A 17,042-nucleotide genomic window follows, 5' to 3' on the forward strand; every position below is an offset into this window, starting at 1 on the left:
GTGTGTATATATTTATAGGGTGAGTGAGTGTGTAGGGACGGTGTGAGTATATATATATATATTTATAGGGTGAGTGTGTAGGAACGGTGTGAGTATATATATATATTTATAGGGTGAGTGAGTGTGTAGGGACGGTCTGAGTATATATATATATTTATAGGGTGAGTGTGTAGGAACGGTGTGAGTATATATATATATTTATAGGGTGAGTGAGTGTGTAGGGACGGTCTGAGTATATATATATATTTATAGGGTAAGTGAGTGTGTAGGGACGGTGTGAGTATATATATATATTTATAGGGTGAGTGTGTAGGAACGGTGTGAGTATATATATATATTTATAGGGTAAGTGAGTGTGTAGGGACGGTGTGAGTATATATATATATTTATAGGGTGAGTGTGTAGGAACGGTGTGAGTATATATATATATTTATAGGGTAAGTGAGTGTGTAGGGACGGTCTGAGTATATATATATATATATATATATATATTTATAGGGTGAGTGTGTAGGAACGGTGTGAGTATATATATATATTTATAGGGTGAGTGAGTGTGTAGGGACGGTCTGAGTATATATATATATTTATAGGGTGAGTGAGTGTGTAGGGACGGTCTGAGTATATATATATATATATATATTTATAGGCTGTGTGTGTGTGTATATATATTTTTATAGTGTAAGTGAGTGTGTAGGGATAGTGTGTGTATATATATTTATAGGGTAAGTGAGTGTATGTATATATATATTTATAGGCTGTGTGTGTCTGATAGGGTTAAAAATGCCCCCCATGCCCCTCTGAGACCCCCGCCCCGGATCTGCATGGGGGGGGCAGTATACAGGTGGCTGAATCACTAAAGGCACTTCCTAGAGATGCCCACCAGGTGGCGCTGCAGCCGCGCTCCTCACACACCCATTGGCTGAGAGTTTAAAAGGATTAAATAAAAGGATTAAATAAAAGGATTAAATAAAAGGATTAAATTAAATAAAAGGATTAAATAAAAGGTAATGAGAGGCGGATCGACACCGGGTGAAAGAGTAAAGTTTTATCTCTTAAGGAAGTCGAAAATATATCGCTGGGGGGGGGAGTTGACCCCCCGTTCGTTGAGGCTGCCCTAATTATCACAACTTAAAGGCTTTCTCACCCTCTCCGAACCCCCGAAGAGAAATGAAAACTGTATAAGCAAGAAAAAGCTAAACCCCACATGAACTGAAACATAAGAAATACATCTGCCCTCCCAACCATTCTCCCCAAACGTTACCCCATCCCATTTTGGGAAGTACAGCGCCTACTCCTAGCCGGGCAGTAACTGGTTAAAGGTCTCTCGTCACCCGGTTATGAGGGGCCGAGCTGGAGCTACGCGATTCTGATGGGGACACCAAGAAAAGATGATCCCCCCCCGGTTTAAGTTCCGTTATCAGCTGACGTGTTTTATTATTATTATTATTGGCGATTATTTGCCGCTGCCGGTTTAAATCCTTAGAACCCGACCGGATCCGCTCCGTGTTCTTCCTGCCCCCCCCCAGGGCCGGGAGTGTCTGCAGGGGCAATTAACTGATAAACACGCAATTCATCACGCAACAACAAGCCGGCCACTTCCTTCAGGTGGGGGAATTCCCGACATGTCACGCATACCTACCCAGTGTCCCTGTTCAGTTTGTCCAGTCCCTCTCTGGGCCCCACACCCCCAAAGACCCTCTTTTCTAGGAGGTGAGAATGTTTGCTGGGTATGAGGGTATCGCAGGGTTCTACGGCCCTAAAAGTCCCGATAATGTGTATAGAAACAGCAGGAAACGGCTTTATAAACTAAACGGGGCAAATAAACCCCATTATTCTCCTAAATGCCCCGCTCAGTTACACAAATACCCCACAGTAGGGCACAAAGTCTATTTACAGGGAAGCGGCTGTGTGGATGCAGCGTGTATGTAATAATGCCCCGGAGCGTCGGTTCCCAGTCAGTGGATCACAGATTGAGTCAGAACGAGAATTAACGAGGATCTCGGCAGAGAGAGAGAGAGAAATGAACCCCCGGAGGGGGGGGGGCGCGTTGCCAATCGCCGATTGAAAGGGAGACTGCTGTGACTTCTCTGCGTCTGCTCGTGCTGAGCCCCACAGTTTGAGGGCCCCTGCTGGGGGGTTAGGTGGTCACCTGGTCACCTAGGCCATATAATACACGGTAAGAGCGGGGCGCCAACCCCTACACATCATGTATGTATGTATATATATATATTAACCCAGAGAGCTCCAGCGGGGCTTATTCAGCAGAGGCGGAGCAGGCTAGTCATACATAAGCCCCCCCGGCCCCCAGAGCGTGAAGGTCCTACGGGGTCTCCTTTCTGGAGAGTGAAACCCGGAGCCATCACTAAAAATCCATATAACTCTGAATTCATTCATCTGCCCAACAGCCCCAGGAAGCTGCCCCCGGTGTCCCGACTCACCCCCCAATAGGGGCAGATACGACAAGAGGAGGCACAATAAGGAAATGGACCATTTAATAGAAGAGCCCGGCCCGGGAATGAATAAAAATAACAAGTCACGAGGTCAACGTCCTCCTCCTTCCTAATTACACAAAGCCAGCGGGGGCCACGCGGCCGACGTCCTCCCCGAGCCGGTGCAGCTGAGGCCACGTGCGTCTCCCTCTCAGTCTGTGACTCCGCGGGACTCAAAGCGACAAACGCTAAAAAGAGTAATAATTAAAAAAGAAGAAGGGAAAAAAAAGTCCGAGGCGAGCGCTTTGCGTTTCCGCCGACTACCGGCAAAGGCTCCATTAACGCCAAATACAAGGGTCCTCCTGGCCACCGGGTCCCTCTCACACCTTCTGCACGGCCGGGGGGTCCGCGGCCTTCTTCCCCTTCCTCCTCATCCTCCCCCGGGCGTAGACCCGCAAGAACAACGCAAGGAAGACCACGGCCAAGCCCACCGCTCCCACGGCGGTGACCGGGTGGCCGTAGATCAGACAGGACAGGAGGATGGCCAGGGCCTGACGCAGAGTCATGATGATGGTGAAAACGGCCGCACCGAACTTGTTGATGGTGTAGAAGATGAAGAGCTGGCCGAAGGCCGAGCAGACGGAGAGCAGCGAGGCGTGGAACGCAAAATCCGGGTGGCGGATCATGAAGCGAGCGGCTTCCACCAAGGCCCCCTGCTCCAGCAGAGAGCCCACCGTGAACAGGCAGGAGAAGAGGTTCACCCCAAACATCATCTGCACCGAGGACATCTTGTACTTAAACAGGGAGTCCTGCCAGTTGGACGTGAAGCTGTCGAAGACGATGTAGCCGGACAGGATGACGACGCCGGAGAAGGTGGTGACTCCGGAAGCCCGAGCGCCTCCGCCGTTGGACAGCAAGAACATGCTGACCCCGACGGAGATGAGGACGGCCGTCAGGTACTCCCAGTACTCGTAGGTCTTGTGAGACACCAGTTTACCCATCAGCATGACCGGGATGACCTTGGACGCCTTGGCCAGGACCTGGGTGGGGAAGCTGATGAACTTGAGGGCCTCGTACTGGCACCAGCTGCTCAGGATGTTGGAGAGCGAGGCGAAGGAGTATTTGTACATGGGGGCGCCGTGGCGGGGCTGCTTGGTGAAGGCGCAGTACATTCCGGCCACGGTCAGCGCCAGGATCCGGTTCATGAAAACCAGGAACTGGGAGTCCCGGAAGCGCTCGCCGCGGCCGCCCTCCTCCGAGCCGTACGTGCGCGTCATGACCCGCTCCTGCAGGACGCCCCACGTCAGGTAGGAAATCTGAACGAACGGAAGCGACAAAAGAGGGTGAGCGACGCGGGAACGCAGAGACGCTACGCATATACACGGCCCGTCTCCCTACCGTCACCCCCGAGATCTCACCTGCAGTCCCGCTGCACAGAAGAGCAGTCTCAAGGCTTGCTGGGTGGTCGAAGGGTCCGCGTCCGTCCTGGCGGCGGATGAAGGCTCCTCGGGGGCAGCAGACTTGGACTCATTCCCAAAAACACAGGATTTCACCGCGGGGTAACAGAGGCCGCGGCCTGCAGCAGAGAGGGGCAGAAACGCATCGAAAGAGACTCACAACGGGGTAAAATGAGAACCCGTTCCTTCATCACACCAGAGGCGGCAGAACCCCTTCCAACCCGGCGGCCGACATGAGACACGTGGGACGTGACACTCACAGGACACCAAGCTGTGGGGGTCTCGGGAGGGCGTGACGGGGTCTGGGCCGTGTACTGGGGCAAAGTCCTGGGGCCACAGAGGGGCCCTTACCTGTCTCCAGATAGTTCCTGCGCTTGAAGTACTTGATGAGCAGGAAGCCGGGAACCAGGATGGTGCCATAACCGGCAATGTTCACCACGAAGCGCACCAGCCAGAACTCCCCCCATGGATCCGACGCAGGAACCGCAGGCGGGGGGTCCTCGGCGCAGACCCCCAAAACACAGAGGAGCAGCAGCGGCAGCGAGCTGGGGGGAGACAAATCGTTACACCGGCCCCGGACCCCGATAAACGCAGCACCCCCAGAACAGAGAGGAGGGGCAGCGAGCTGGGGGGAGACAAAGCGTTATTTTTGGGGGGTATTTTGGGTCAGGTGAGTCTGTAGCCCCTGCAGTGAGCAGATGGGGCAGCACATGGCACCCAATGGGTTAATGAGCGTTACTCAGTCCAGTCTGGCAGTTTGTGGAGATGGGGGGGGGGGTTGAGATAAGATGCCATCCAGAAACATCTAATCGCTGCGCGGCAATCACATGACATCAGCGGTTACAAGGCGTGTATCCGGGGGTCCTGCTGCACGGCTGTGAGAGGCGGGGCCCGGTCTTGTATGTTAGAGCAGGGCTCGACAAATCCCAGGCGCCAGGTCGCCATGGCGACTCAGAATTTTGTCCTGGCGCCTAGGAGTTTGTCAGCCTCTTACATTCACAAAAAAATGCCCCCGTGTCACCACGCGGGGGCGCTGCTGTTGCTGTCTGCCCAGGAGTCTGGGCAGACAGCACAGCCACTCAGAGCCCGCCCCCGAGCCTGAGATCACTCCCACGGAGTGATCCTGTAGGCTGAAACCGCGATTGCAGAGAAACCTGCAATAGCGTTTTCAGCTGCCACAGGCAGCTTCAGGAAAGGGGGTTCAGTGTTGATTGGGTCCCCACACAAGTGTGGGGACCTGACACAACATCCCCCTGCTGCCTGATCGCTCCATGAGAGCGACAGGGCAGCGTTAACCCCTTCAATGCCGCGATCGCGGCATTTAGGGGTTAATTCCCGTTTTTCAAGGGGCTCTGCTGCTGGTGGTCTGCCTGAAAGTCCAGGCAGACCAGCAACAGCAAAAACGAGCCCCCACAAGCCCTATGATGACTCCTGTAGGCATGGAAGCCTACAGCAGTCATCAGAGACTCCCCCCTGCAATGGCTGGTCTATAGACCAGCAATTGCTTCCCAGCTGCCAGAGGCAGCTTCAGGGACAGGGTGAGAGGGTTCTTTGGTCTCCACATGAGTGTGGAGACCAGCCCCAACACCCCCCTGCTGCCTGATCGCTCCATGAGAGCGACAGTGCAGCGTTAACCCCTTCAATTCCACAATTGTTTATAACACATTCGTGGCATTGCAGGGGTTAACATTTGTCCCCACAAGCTTGTGGGGACTAAATATCAATCAATGCTGTGCTCCAATGGAACATCAGCATTGAAAGTGTTAAAAAAAATATATATATCAAAAAAAATTATTTAAAAAAAAAAAAAACCCAAAAAAACAGCACTGACCTGAAAGTCCAGGGTGCTTCCAGGTCAAGCGCTGTGAGTTTAGTAAGTGGGCTGATGATGATCGGATCCCTCCTGACCAACTGTTAGTTTAAAAAAAAATACTGGCTCCTAACTTTTTTAGCTGGCGCCTAGATTCACAACAAATTTGTCAAGCCCTGTGTTAGAGGGGCAAAAATTAAAGGGTTACATGACAGCACAGTACATCGTGGGCTGAAGGGGTTAACGCGTCTGCACCACTTCCAATAACGGGCGATTATTCTGCGGAACCGATAGAGGTAGAAATGCTTCCAAACAACAGGGGAAGCCTTTGTGCCTCGCGCTCCCCACTTCCTGTGCCGTTACCGCTGCTTCCTAACCCCGGCTGCTCATGTCCCCAAAACTTTTATATAAGTGGGGATGGGGGGGGCATCTCTAATCCAACAGAGGAGGCAGCAGCTGTGGAAACCAGTAAGAATAACACACCCCGTACTGGCCGCACCCTTCGGCTGGGTATAGAACCCGGAACTCGCCGGCACATCGGCCCCATCTGGCCCTTCTAGTCATATGCCTATCCCATGCATGTTTAATCCCCTCACTGTATTACCCTCTACCACCTCTGCTGGGAGGCTGTTCCACTTATCTCCCACCCTCTCAGTAAAGTAAAACTCCCCTCCATCTCAGTCTCTGACTCTCTAGCGTTAGATTCCGGTCTCTTGTTGTAATTTTTCTCCTCCTCTGAAATAAATTCCCTCCCGTCCTTTATTAACCCTTTATGGATTTAAATGTCCCCCCCATCTCTCTCTTTCTCGCATTTCCTTCCCCCCCCTCTCCATCGCCCCCCCCTGTTTTTTAATCTGAATTAACAGAGATCAGAATCCGGTTTAACCGCTTGGTGGCCGCTGGGGTTCAGACTCCGTGCACACAATGCCCGGTCTGTCTGCAGGCTGCCAAGGGGGGGGGGATAAAGAGAGGATTGAGTGCGGGCGACGGGGCGGGGGAGGGGGGCAGTGAGGTTACGTGTCACTAACGTGTGTAAGGGTTAACGTGTCATGCCACATGCCTGCGCCCAGCCTGGGAAATACCCCTCAAGGCCCCCAATGGGTATCAGGCATAGGAGCCCCTAACACGGCATGTGGCCCCAATAACAAAACATACATCAAGCATATGAGAGCGGAGCATGTTAACTAAACGGTTAGTGGTAGACAGACGGGTAACGGGAAGCGGACCCCCCCAGAGAGGGAAGTAGATACCAGGAATGGACTCCCAGTGGAAGCAGTCCAGGCAGAGTAAAGGAATTGCATAAAGTGAGAACTCCCGAACCATAAAGCGGGGAGCGGCGGCAATAAAAACACGGAGCAGGGACACACGGCACGTACACGCGGAACACAGACATAACACGGCACGTGGACACACGCAACACAGACATAACACGCACGTATACACACAAAACATACGCAACACAGACATAACACACGGGAGGACACACGGCACGTACACAGACAACACACGGGCGGACACGCGGCACGTACACAGACATAACACAGCACGCGGACACACGGCACGTACACACACAACACAGCACACATACACACAAAACATACACAACACAAAACATAACACGCGGGAGGGCACACAGAACATACACACACAACACAGACATAACACAGCACGCATACACAACACAAACATAACACGCGGGAGGACACACAGAACATACACAGGCATAACACACGGGTGCACAGACAGGGCACACACACGCATGGACTGACGGGGGCTGCAGGAGTTACTGTATCCCCCCCCCCCCGCTTTTAGAAGAGTCTTTCTGCCTCCAGGGAACCGTCTCAATTATTTGCCCCTCGTTAACCCTTTAATAGCCCAACAAAACCTATCGCAGGGACTCACTAATGGAGGCACCAAATGGTCCTGATAACTGTTGTCATGGAAACCGTGACTTGTCGGGAGGTAAATATATTCTGAATTAAGTCACCTGAATTCAAGCAGGGATTCCAGCTGTGATAAAGCAGGGAGAAAAGAACCAATCGGGGCACTCAGATATCATTAACTCAGATAGTCTGCCCATTTACCCCGAGACTGGCTATAAACTACCCGACACCGTTCCACAGTCCGTACACACCCGACCCCCGCACACCAGGAGCCGCCTGCATCAGTGACATCACCCCACGGCCCACAGCCCGACACCTACCTGCCCCCCATGGCTAAGGATCCGGGACTCTGATCGGAGAGCGGAGCTGGAGCCCTCACTGCACCAACAAGCAGCTACCGGGGGACAGAGCGCCTCGCGGAGCGTCACCGCAGCGCCCTCTATCCGCGGGGAGGACTCACTGCACCAACAAGCAGCTACCGGGGGAGAGAGCGCCTCGCGGAGCGTCACCGCAGCGCCCTCTATCCGCGGGGAGGACTCACTGCACCAACAAGCAGCTACCGGGGGAGAGACCGCCTCGCAGAGCGTCGCCGCAGCGCCCTCTGTCCGCGGGGAGGACTCACTGCACCAACAAGCAGCTACCGGGGGACAGAGCGCCTCGCGGAGCGTCACCGCAGCGCCCTCTGTCAGCGGGGAGGACTAACTGTACCAACAAGCAGCTACTGGGGGACAGAGCGCCTTGAGCTCAGAAGGAGGGAAGACGGCACCGACTCCCACTTCCCCTGATCTGCAGTCAGTGTGGCAAATATTTTTTTTTTGGTGTGGTAGCGGAGGGAGGGATTGCATGCTAGGGAGCGGGGAGCGGGGCCCAAGGAAATGCCTGGGTAGGGTCCAATTTTTTCACTATAAAATATATTGGCAGCAGGGGGCTAATATATATATATATATATAATTGGCAGCAGGGGCTAATATATATATATATATATATATAATTGGCAGCAGGGGGCTAATATATATATATATATATAATTGGCAGCAGGGGCTAATATATATATATATATATAATTGGCAGCAGGGGCTAATATATATATATATATATATATAATTGGCAGCAGGGGGCTAATATATATATATATATATAATTGGCAGCAGGGGCTAATACTTATATATATATATCGGCAGCAGGGTCCATATTAACCTCTTCAATCCCAGGGGTTTTTGTCGGTTCAGCGATTATTCTTTTCCTGTGAATAGTGCATCCGTGTAAACTATACATCGTTTTTTCAAGGAGAGATAGAGCTTTCTTTTGATGCCAGTTAGATTACTAAATTTCTCATTCTAAATTTTCAGCTAAAAACACTTTTTTACCTCACAGAATTAGGTGACAGAAAATCCCCTCCAAGTTTATCAATTCCTGATTTCAGAAATACCTCATTTATATAGATTTTCCAGACTTTCCCGGCCCTTATAGGGAGCATACTATAAAGTGTACATTATTCGTAGAATTTTTATGCTTATGGCTTAAGGGGTTTGGGGGTTGTGAACGGGGGCAGGAGGGGTATACTGGGCAGATGTTGTGTTAGGGCAGTGGGATGTAAGGTTTTTTTATATATATATATATATATTTTGTTTTGATGGTTAGAGGTCCTCTTGAATGTTGTTGATGCCAGTGATGTGTTTGGTTTTTTTAATTATTTATCGTGTTTTGGTGAATTTATTTTTTTAAATCACTTACCATTTCTTTTCTCCGTTTCGTTTTGCAGCATGGGAGGAGAGTGAGAAACCTCCCGGCGAGCCCCCTGCAGGGATATCCTGTCCTCCGAGGGAATGCCCGATCGCACCATGGGTGTTTAAAGATGTAACAGTTTTACGGCGTTCGCGCCAGAAGCCGTTACATCAGATCAGACAGCAGAAAGCCGGACGTACTGGTACGTCTACAGGGGATTCTTGGGATGCATTTTTTGGACGTACCAGTACGTAAAATAATGAAAAATAACTGCCAGTTTAGTTTTTAATCAGATTTCAATCACAGTCTTTACTTCAAAGAGATAAGTACAGGTTATGTCGTTAAAAATGCATGTCTAACGCATGTTTGTGTATATGTAGCGTTTTATAATTGCCCCCTGTCCCCCCCTAAATATGAAGGCTGGAGATGCCATTGTACAGGGACCCCTGGATGCTGATTTACCTATACATTATATAGGCGCCCCAGCTCGCTGATTTACCTATACATTATACAGGGGGCCGGCTCGCTGATTTACCTATACATTATACAGGGGGCCGGCTCGCTGATTTACCTATACATTATATAGGCGCCCCGGCTCGCTGATTTACCTATACATTATACAGGGGGCCGGCTCGCTGATTTACCTATACATTATACACAGCCGGTTCTATACAAAATCACCCACAGAAAAAACACCAGAAAACGGGCAGTTACACAAAGCTTTAGGTTTATTTGTCCGCAGCGTTTATTTTTATTGTAACATAAGTGGAATCTTTAAGAAAGAAACCGAATGGTTAAGGAGAGGCGAGGTTTGGGTAAAGTGCTGCTTGGTGTAGTTGCCATAGTAACCAGTGGAATGTGTTTGCGCCGTATTTATGAGTTTGTCCAAGAATTGCTCTTTTCCTTGATAAATAATGTCCTTTATGGTAAATACATTAGAATACCGGAGGGGTCACGGAGCCACAAGAGCCGATTATGGGCGACACAGCGTCTGGTGAGTATACTGGCGGCGGATATGGGGCAGACACAGCAGAATAACATAAAGCCTCAGGAACAAACATGGCAGCTAAAGTACATCCTGACAAGTGATTCCCAGACACGCGGAGGAAGGGCAGTGGGGCAATAAATCCAGGCTCCACGTCTGTGCCGCAGTAAGGTGCCCCCCCCCCCCCCCGTTAGCCTTGTCCAGTATGAGGTTCAGAAATCCTGCTGACGTAGGGACTGGCTGCAACGCGGTCCCTCGTGGAGAACAAATTAACTAAATGAGTTAACACGGAAATCCCTTGCGCCGGGTTCACAGCCCAGAACTCCAACGTTAGAAGCTTTACGACATCCTCCAGTGCTGCTCAGCAGAACTCCGCAGCCGGCTGCCTCCAAGAAGCAGAGCAGAGGGGGGGGGTACGCTCCTCCATGCTATGAGTGCTGCCAAACGGGGAGCCAAGAGCACACCGGTCCCCCCGTGACTAATGGTTCCCTCCTCACCGTCTAATTTATTTGTGTCCTGATCCAGAGCGTCTATAGTCAAAGAGCGCCGGGGAACCTGCGCAGCAAGCTCCCCCCAGCCAGCAACGTCTCACGCCGACGTCACAACCGGCTTCCCGGAGATCTTCAAGTCGTCGAACGGCAGAAGAGCCAGGAGCTGCGGGGAAAAGACACGGAGACGCGTTTTACTTTTTAATAAGTCTGTATGGAGGGAGAGAAGGTTGGGTACAACGCGGCCGGACCACAACGAGGCAGCCGCTCGGCCCTCGGCACCAACCCGTTATATTCTAATTCCACATGAAATTACAACAGACTTTTCGCACTGGGCCCCGCCTCCCAATGGGCTACATCAGGGTCACCACTCATAATGTTGAGCAGGATCACCGAATACCGGGAACCCGACACCCATTTACCGCCATCAGATGCCCTGAACATCCGGCAGGCAAAGGGTTAACACTGGTGTATGTAAAGTGCTTGCGGCCCCCCACCTGATTATTTCCTTCTGCCAGATCCTGGGGGGTGTCCCCCTCGCGGTTCCTCTGCAGGGTATCGGCCCCCGCTTGGCAAAGCAGCCGGGCCAAACCGGCGTCCTTCCGGCCCACCGCCAGGTGCAGAGGGGTGCAGCCGTTATACATGAGAGCGTCCACTTGGGGGCGATGCTGTAATAACTGAGCGAGCAGAGCGGAGTCCAGCATCTCCACCGCCAGATGCAGGGGGGTCTTCCCGCTGGTGCCCTCCTGCATTCAAAAGGACACAAACTTAGCAAAGGAGCCCAACAAGAGATGGGGAGGAGAGGGTCAGAGAGACCTCGGGGGTTAGTGCAGAACTAGACCGTCACCTGGTCGTTGATGTCGGCTCCGTGCTCCAGTAAGAGAGAGGTGAGGGAGAGGTCTCTCTTCATGGTGGCGATGTGCAGACAGGCCAGACCTGAGGAGATAACGAGAATCAGAAAGAGACATTGACGTACTATTACCTCGCGGCTGCAGGAGAAGGCTCTTCACGAGAAAGGAGAGCGGCGCAGGTTCCAAAACGTCTCAGTGGCACGCGCAGTATAAGTGAAATCGGTCGGCAGAAATGTGTTTTATTATATATCTTTTACACAAATGAGGCGCCTCTTACCATTCCAGTTCTGCAGGTGAAGGTTCTGGGGGCCCCGTGGCCCCTGGAGCAGGATCCTGGCACTATCCAAGTGCTGGTTCTCGCAGGCCACGTGCAGAGCTGTGTTGCCCTTCCTGTCCTGCAGTTCCAGGTTGACTCCTTTCTCCACCAGAGACTCCACCACCTTCACCTGATCCAGGTAAACAGCCAGGTGCAGGGGCGTCTGCGGGGGGGGGGGGTCGAGAGAAATCGGGGGAAAAAGACTTACAGATCAGGTACATCACACGCCAGCACTGCAACACGGAGTCCGCCCCTCCCACTGCGGGGTGACAGACAGGAGAGAGCTACGGGACACGGAGTCCGCCCCTCCCACTGCGGGGCGACAGACAGGAGAGAGCTACGGGACACGGAGTCCGCCCCTCCCACTGCGGGGCGACAGGAGAGAGCTACGGGACACGGAGTCCACCCCTCCCACTGCGGGGTGACAGACAGGAGGGAGCTACGGGACACGGAGTCCGCCCCTCCCACTGCGGGGCGACAGACAGGAGAGAGCTACGGGACACGGAGTCCGCCCCTCCCACCGCGGGGTGACACAGACAGGAGTCTCCACCATCTGATAATTAGAGAGTTAAACGGCGCCCGCCTCCTAAATGCGCTTCCTGCGCAGAATTAATAAAAGGCCGCGGCTCCTGGCAGACCGTTTCGCCCCACGGCCGGTGACCCCGTAACATTTTAAAGCGTTCTGCTGCTCAAAGGGTTAAGGCTGGGGCCACATACCTGGTACAGATCATTCTGGATATCCAGGACGTCCTTGGGGGCCACGGCGATGAAATAGAGCGCCAGCTCCTGCATGGAGTGAATGACGGCGAGGTGCAGGATCCTGCGGGAGAAACGCATCACATTACTCAAAGTAACAGGACTTGTGGCCAGCAGGGGGCATCTTGTTCCGTACCATATGGCTAATGCACGCTCCCGGGCTGAACACCTGCACGCGCATGGTATCCTCCCACCAATCAGACGAGGGCTCCGCATGCGCAGACAGAGCGTATTCGTGTCACTGCGACCCAGGCGCTCGTCGGCCTCCACTGGAAGGAGGCGCACTTTATTCAGCGGTTGGCCATTTTCTTAATGTGGTCCCAACAGCTACAGCCCCCCCCCCAGAGGCATTCTATCGCTTGTTACAAGGACTCGAAAGCCAGGACACAACAGTCACGACGCGATACTTTTATCGTCCGGCATGAGAGAGACGCCCCGGGCCGGAATGAGAGAGACGCCCCGGGCCGGAATGAGAGAGACGGCCGCCGCTGCCAGCCGGAATGAGAGAGACGCCCCGGGCCGGAACGAGAGAGACGCCCCCCGCTGCCAGCCGGACACGTGACTCACGCTGCAGACAGCAGGGGATTTCCACCGAGATTTCAAAATAACTCCGACCGCTTCCTGGGGAACTTTCACTTTCTGGCAGACCGGTTTAGGAAGTAAACAGCGCGGGGCCCCCGTGCCCTGCCGGGGGAGTAACAGCACGGGGCCCCCCCAAACACTGCCGGGGGAGTAACAGCACGGGCCCCCCCAAACACTGCCGGGGGAGTAACAGCACGGGCCCCCCCAAACACTGCCGGGGGAGTAACAGCACGGGCCCCCCCAAACACTGCCGGGGGAGCCCTTTAGCTTTTTAGACCTGGGGGTTGAAAGATCCCCTGGTAGCAGAACGCAGATTTTATAAAAATATAATAGGGGAGAGAACCGAATGGGGAGGAATAATCCTGCAGATCCTGAGAACAGGAAGTTGGGGCGGCCGTTCCCATTGTATACACATAAGAGGGGATTCTAACAGATCTACCGATCTGTAAACATCCCTGGACACGCGAGCTGCGGGGGAAGGAGTTTTTCTTGCGCTTCCTGCCGGGAGAACTTTTCTATGTATAAGAAAAGAAACCCCCCCCCTGCTCTGATCAGACACCCAGGCAGAGGAGGTAAAGCGAGAATCCCGGCAGGATCAGAGTGCGGTCGCTTCCTCTTATGGATCCCCGTTCTGAGAATCCACTTCCTGTTCCCCATTTACACGAAACGCCACATTGTACCCAAAACACGCCACGGAAGATGCAGCGTTACTACCCGAGCGCCACAGGAAATAACATTAAACTGCAGCCGCCGCGCTCTCCCCCATTCCTCTAACATTAAACTGCAGCCGCCGCGCTCTCCCCCATTCTTCTAACATTAAACTGCAGCCGCCGCGCTCTCCCCCATTCCTCTAACATTAAACTGCAGCCGCCGCGCTCTCCCCCATTCTTCTAACATTAAACTGCAGCCGCCGCGCTCTCCCCCATTCTTCTAACATTAAACTGCAGCCGCCGCGCTCTCCCCCATTCTTCTAACATTAAACTGCAGCCGCCGCGCTCTCCCCCATTCTTCTAACATTAAACTGCAGCCGCCGCGCTCTCCCCCGTTCTTCTAACATTAAACTGCAGCCGCCACACTCTCCCCCATTCATCTAACATTAAACTGCAGCCGCCGCACTCTCCCCTATTCATCTAACATTAAACTGCAGCCGCCGCGCTCTCCCCCATTCTTCTAACATTAAACTGCAGCCGCCGCGCTCTCCCCCATTCCTCTAACATTAAACTGCAGCCGCCGCGCTCTCCCCCATTCCTCTAAACCGCAGCCGCCGCGCTCTCCCCCATTCCTCTAAACTGCAGCTGGCGTCATTGGCTGCCTAAACCCCATTCAGTACACCAGGCCCTAAGAATAAAGGCTGTTTCCCGTGTGCCGAGCCGTGGAAGCTTTGTGACAGTAAAGGGTTAACGCTCGGAGGTGATGCGCCGTTAGCGGTTGCGCCCCTGTGGGTGGGATTCTGCCACGTGCTGGGGGGGTGTGAGTGTCACAGTGACTCTCTCTCCATGACAAACGGTGAAGGTGACAGGAGGGAATCCCCCCTCCTCCAATCTCCAGGGACCCCCCAGTGACGCCTCTGCATGGGGTCCCCTAGGGTGCGAATAAGTGATCAGCGGCTATTAACCCTTCAACTGCTACAAAGATCAATTATTTGCAGATTTTCTGCCATCTAGATGCTTTTTTTTTTTTTTTTTTTTTTTTAGAGAGATTTAGGAAAGAACCCAGAAAGTGTGAGTGTCCCCCGGCCCGCGGAGTGAGGGGGCTCCCAGGCGGCTGGAGACCCCTGGTTCACCTCTCAGGACCCCTCTGATTGCCTGATCCTTCCACCAGTACGAGATCAGAGGCTATGTAATGAAAGGAAGTTTTAACAGCCTCCCAGCAGAAGTGGTAGAGGGTAATACAGTGAGGGTATTAAACACGCATGGGATAGACATACGGCTCCTGAATCTAAGACGAGACCAACAACTGATTAAGGTTGGATTCCTTACAGACTAGACGGGCCAACGGGGGCCGATCTGCCGGCGGCTTCTGCGCTTCTATAGTAACAATTAAACAAAAGGCAGAACCTGCAATCTGTTATAACACTGAGGAGACTCACTGGACTGTAATCACCTGCGTTAATCCAAGACAAATACCCCAGGGGTTAAACAGCGTGGCTAATAACACCTAGCGACAGCCTGCGTCAGGGGAACGGAGGGCTACGGACACCGAGGGCCGGTGGGGATTTCCCAATAAACATGCGCGAAGAGCCGCCGGCCCCCAGAGACGTACACGGGCGCAGGTTGCGGGGGGCGGGGCGCAGGTTGCGGGGGGCGGGGTTTGGGGAAACTCACGTGTCTCCCTCCTCAGACAGGTAGCTCAGGCCTTCCAGCTCCTGGGGCTCCTCTCTTCTCACCCCCTCAGCATCAGTTTTACCCCCCTGGGGGGCAATAGACAGCACGCACGTGGCGCTCAGCGACTCAGTTATTGAAGACGAGCCGTACACAGAGTCCGTCCTGTCCAGCTCGTGGGCCTCGACCACCCCGGGCTTGGCGGAATCTGCCCCCCGCGGGGGTGGATCCTGAAGCTTCGGCTCTTCTGCCTCCGGTAGGGAGGGGAACCTGGAGGCTCCGAATTCAGACAAGGACTGGACTGAGTCTGCTATCCCCGAGTCATAGCGCCCCTCCTCCGGGGGCAGCTTCTTCTGGCCCCACTCCTCCGACATGGCGAGGTCAGCAATAATTGCCCCGGAGTTGGAAGATACCCCGGCCAAAAATACGTCTGGAGGAAGAGCTCAGCTGCTTCGCGGACACCTAAAAAACACAAGAATACACCGTAAGGGCAATATGAACGAGGCCAGGGCAACGAGGTGGGCACCCCCCCCCCAGGAGACATTAACCCCTTACATGACTTCATCGAAAGCATCCTTCACGAGCAGAGACGGGGCAGCTAAACACGCGGTAACAAGGCCGGAGGCCAAGGGGGCAGTTATGGATACTGAGCCTTCCGCTAAATGCCCCCACGGTGTTTTGTCTCTGATCCCTGACTCCATGCACAAAGTGGCTCCTAATCAAGAAGCGGGGCAATCACAGGGAGGGGGTAAAAAAAGTGACTGGGGAGCAGGGGCCAGACATGGAGGGGGGCGGCAATAAGTGACTGGGGAGCAGGGGTAAACATGGAAGGAGGGGGTAATAGGCGACTGGGGTAAACATGAAGGGAGGGGGTAATAGGCGACTGGGGTAAACATGAAGGGAGGGGGTAATAGGCGACTGGGGTAAACATGAAGGGAGGGGGTAATAGGTGACTGAGGAGCACGGGTAAACATAGAGGGGGAGTCACCGGGGAGGGGGCGAGGGCAAAGGGTTCCGTACTTACCCAGGGCCCCAGCTCAGGGCAGTTAATCCCTCATACCCCGCACATTGTGGTAAAAAGCCCCATGTGCTCCGCCGCACACCCGGCACTGGCTCTCTTCCCTCGGTTCAGTCCTTCGCCCTCCGTTCCAGAAGCTGTCCTGTCAGGGAAGTTCTCGGACTCGCGCCAATCAGCGGCCGGAATACTGCCCGGTGCGTAACGCCGGCCAATCACAGGCGGCCTGACTCACAGAACCCGCTGCCGCTAAATACGCGGAGAGCGAATCCGGGACTCTCGGCTCTGACACGCGTGGGGTCATGTCACGGACTCGGGGCCCTCAAGCTCCCCCCATACATAAATATATATATACACGCACCTAGACCCCGCCTCCCCGTAAAACACACACACACACACACACAGTCACACAGTCACATTATAT

General features: G+C 53.4%; 2 protein-coding genes across 2 annotated transcripts; both read right to left on the reverse strand.

Annotated features, from left to right (window-relative positions):
• Window positions 1-2,475: 2,475 nt before the first annotated feature.
• Window positions 2,476-8,006, reverse strand: SLC35B2 (solute carrier family 35 member B2). Its single transcript, XM_053460123.1, has 4 exons — window positions 7,900-8,006; window positions 4,238-4,431; window positions 3,848-4,005; window positions 2,476-3,745 (listed from the first exon to the last, which is right to left on the reverse strand). Exons 1-4 carry the CDS (start codon window positions 7,908-7,910, stop codon window positions 2,810-2,812), a joined length of 1,299 nt encoding a protein of 432 aa, XP_053316098.1. The 5' UTR covers window positions 7,911-8,006; the 3' UTR covers window positions 2,476-2,809.
• Window positions 8,007-10,793: 2,787 nt separating this feature from the next.
• On the reverse strand, window positions 10,794-16,773 carry NFKBIE (NFKB inhibitor epsilon). Its single transcript, XM_053460125.1, has 7 exons — window positions 16,628-16,773; window positions 15,607-16,065; window positions 12,662-12,764; window positions 11,906-12,107; window positions 11,625-11,713; window positions 11,275-11,523; window positions 10,794-10,943 (listed from the first exon to the last, which is right to left on the reverse strand). Exons 2-7 carry the CDS (start codon window positions 15,975-15,977, stop codon window positions 10,878-10,880), a joined length of 1,080 nt encoding a protein of 359 aa, XP_053316100.1. The 5' UTR covers window positions 15,978-16,065; window positions 16,628-16,773; the 3' UTR covers window positions 10,794-10,877.
• Window positions 16,774-17,042: the final 269 nt, after the last annotated feature.

The sequence above is a fragment of the Spea bombifrons genome, chromosome 3, assembly GCF_027358695.1.
Source record: "Spea bombifrons isolate aSpeBom1 chromosome 3, aSpeBom1.2.pri, whole genome shotgun sequence".
Lineage (NCBI taxonomy): Eukaryota > Metazoa > Chordata > Amphibia > Anura > Pelobatidae > Spea > Spea bombifrons.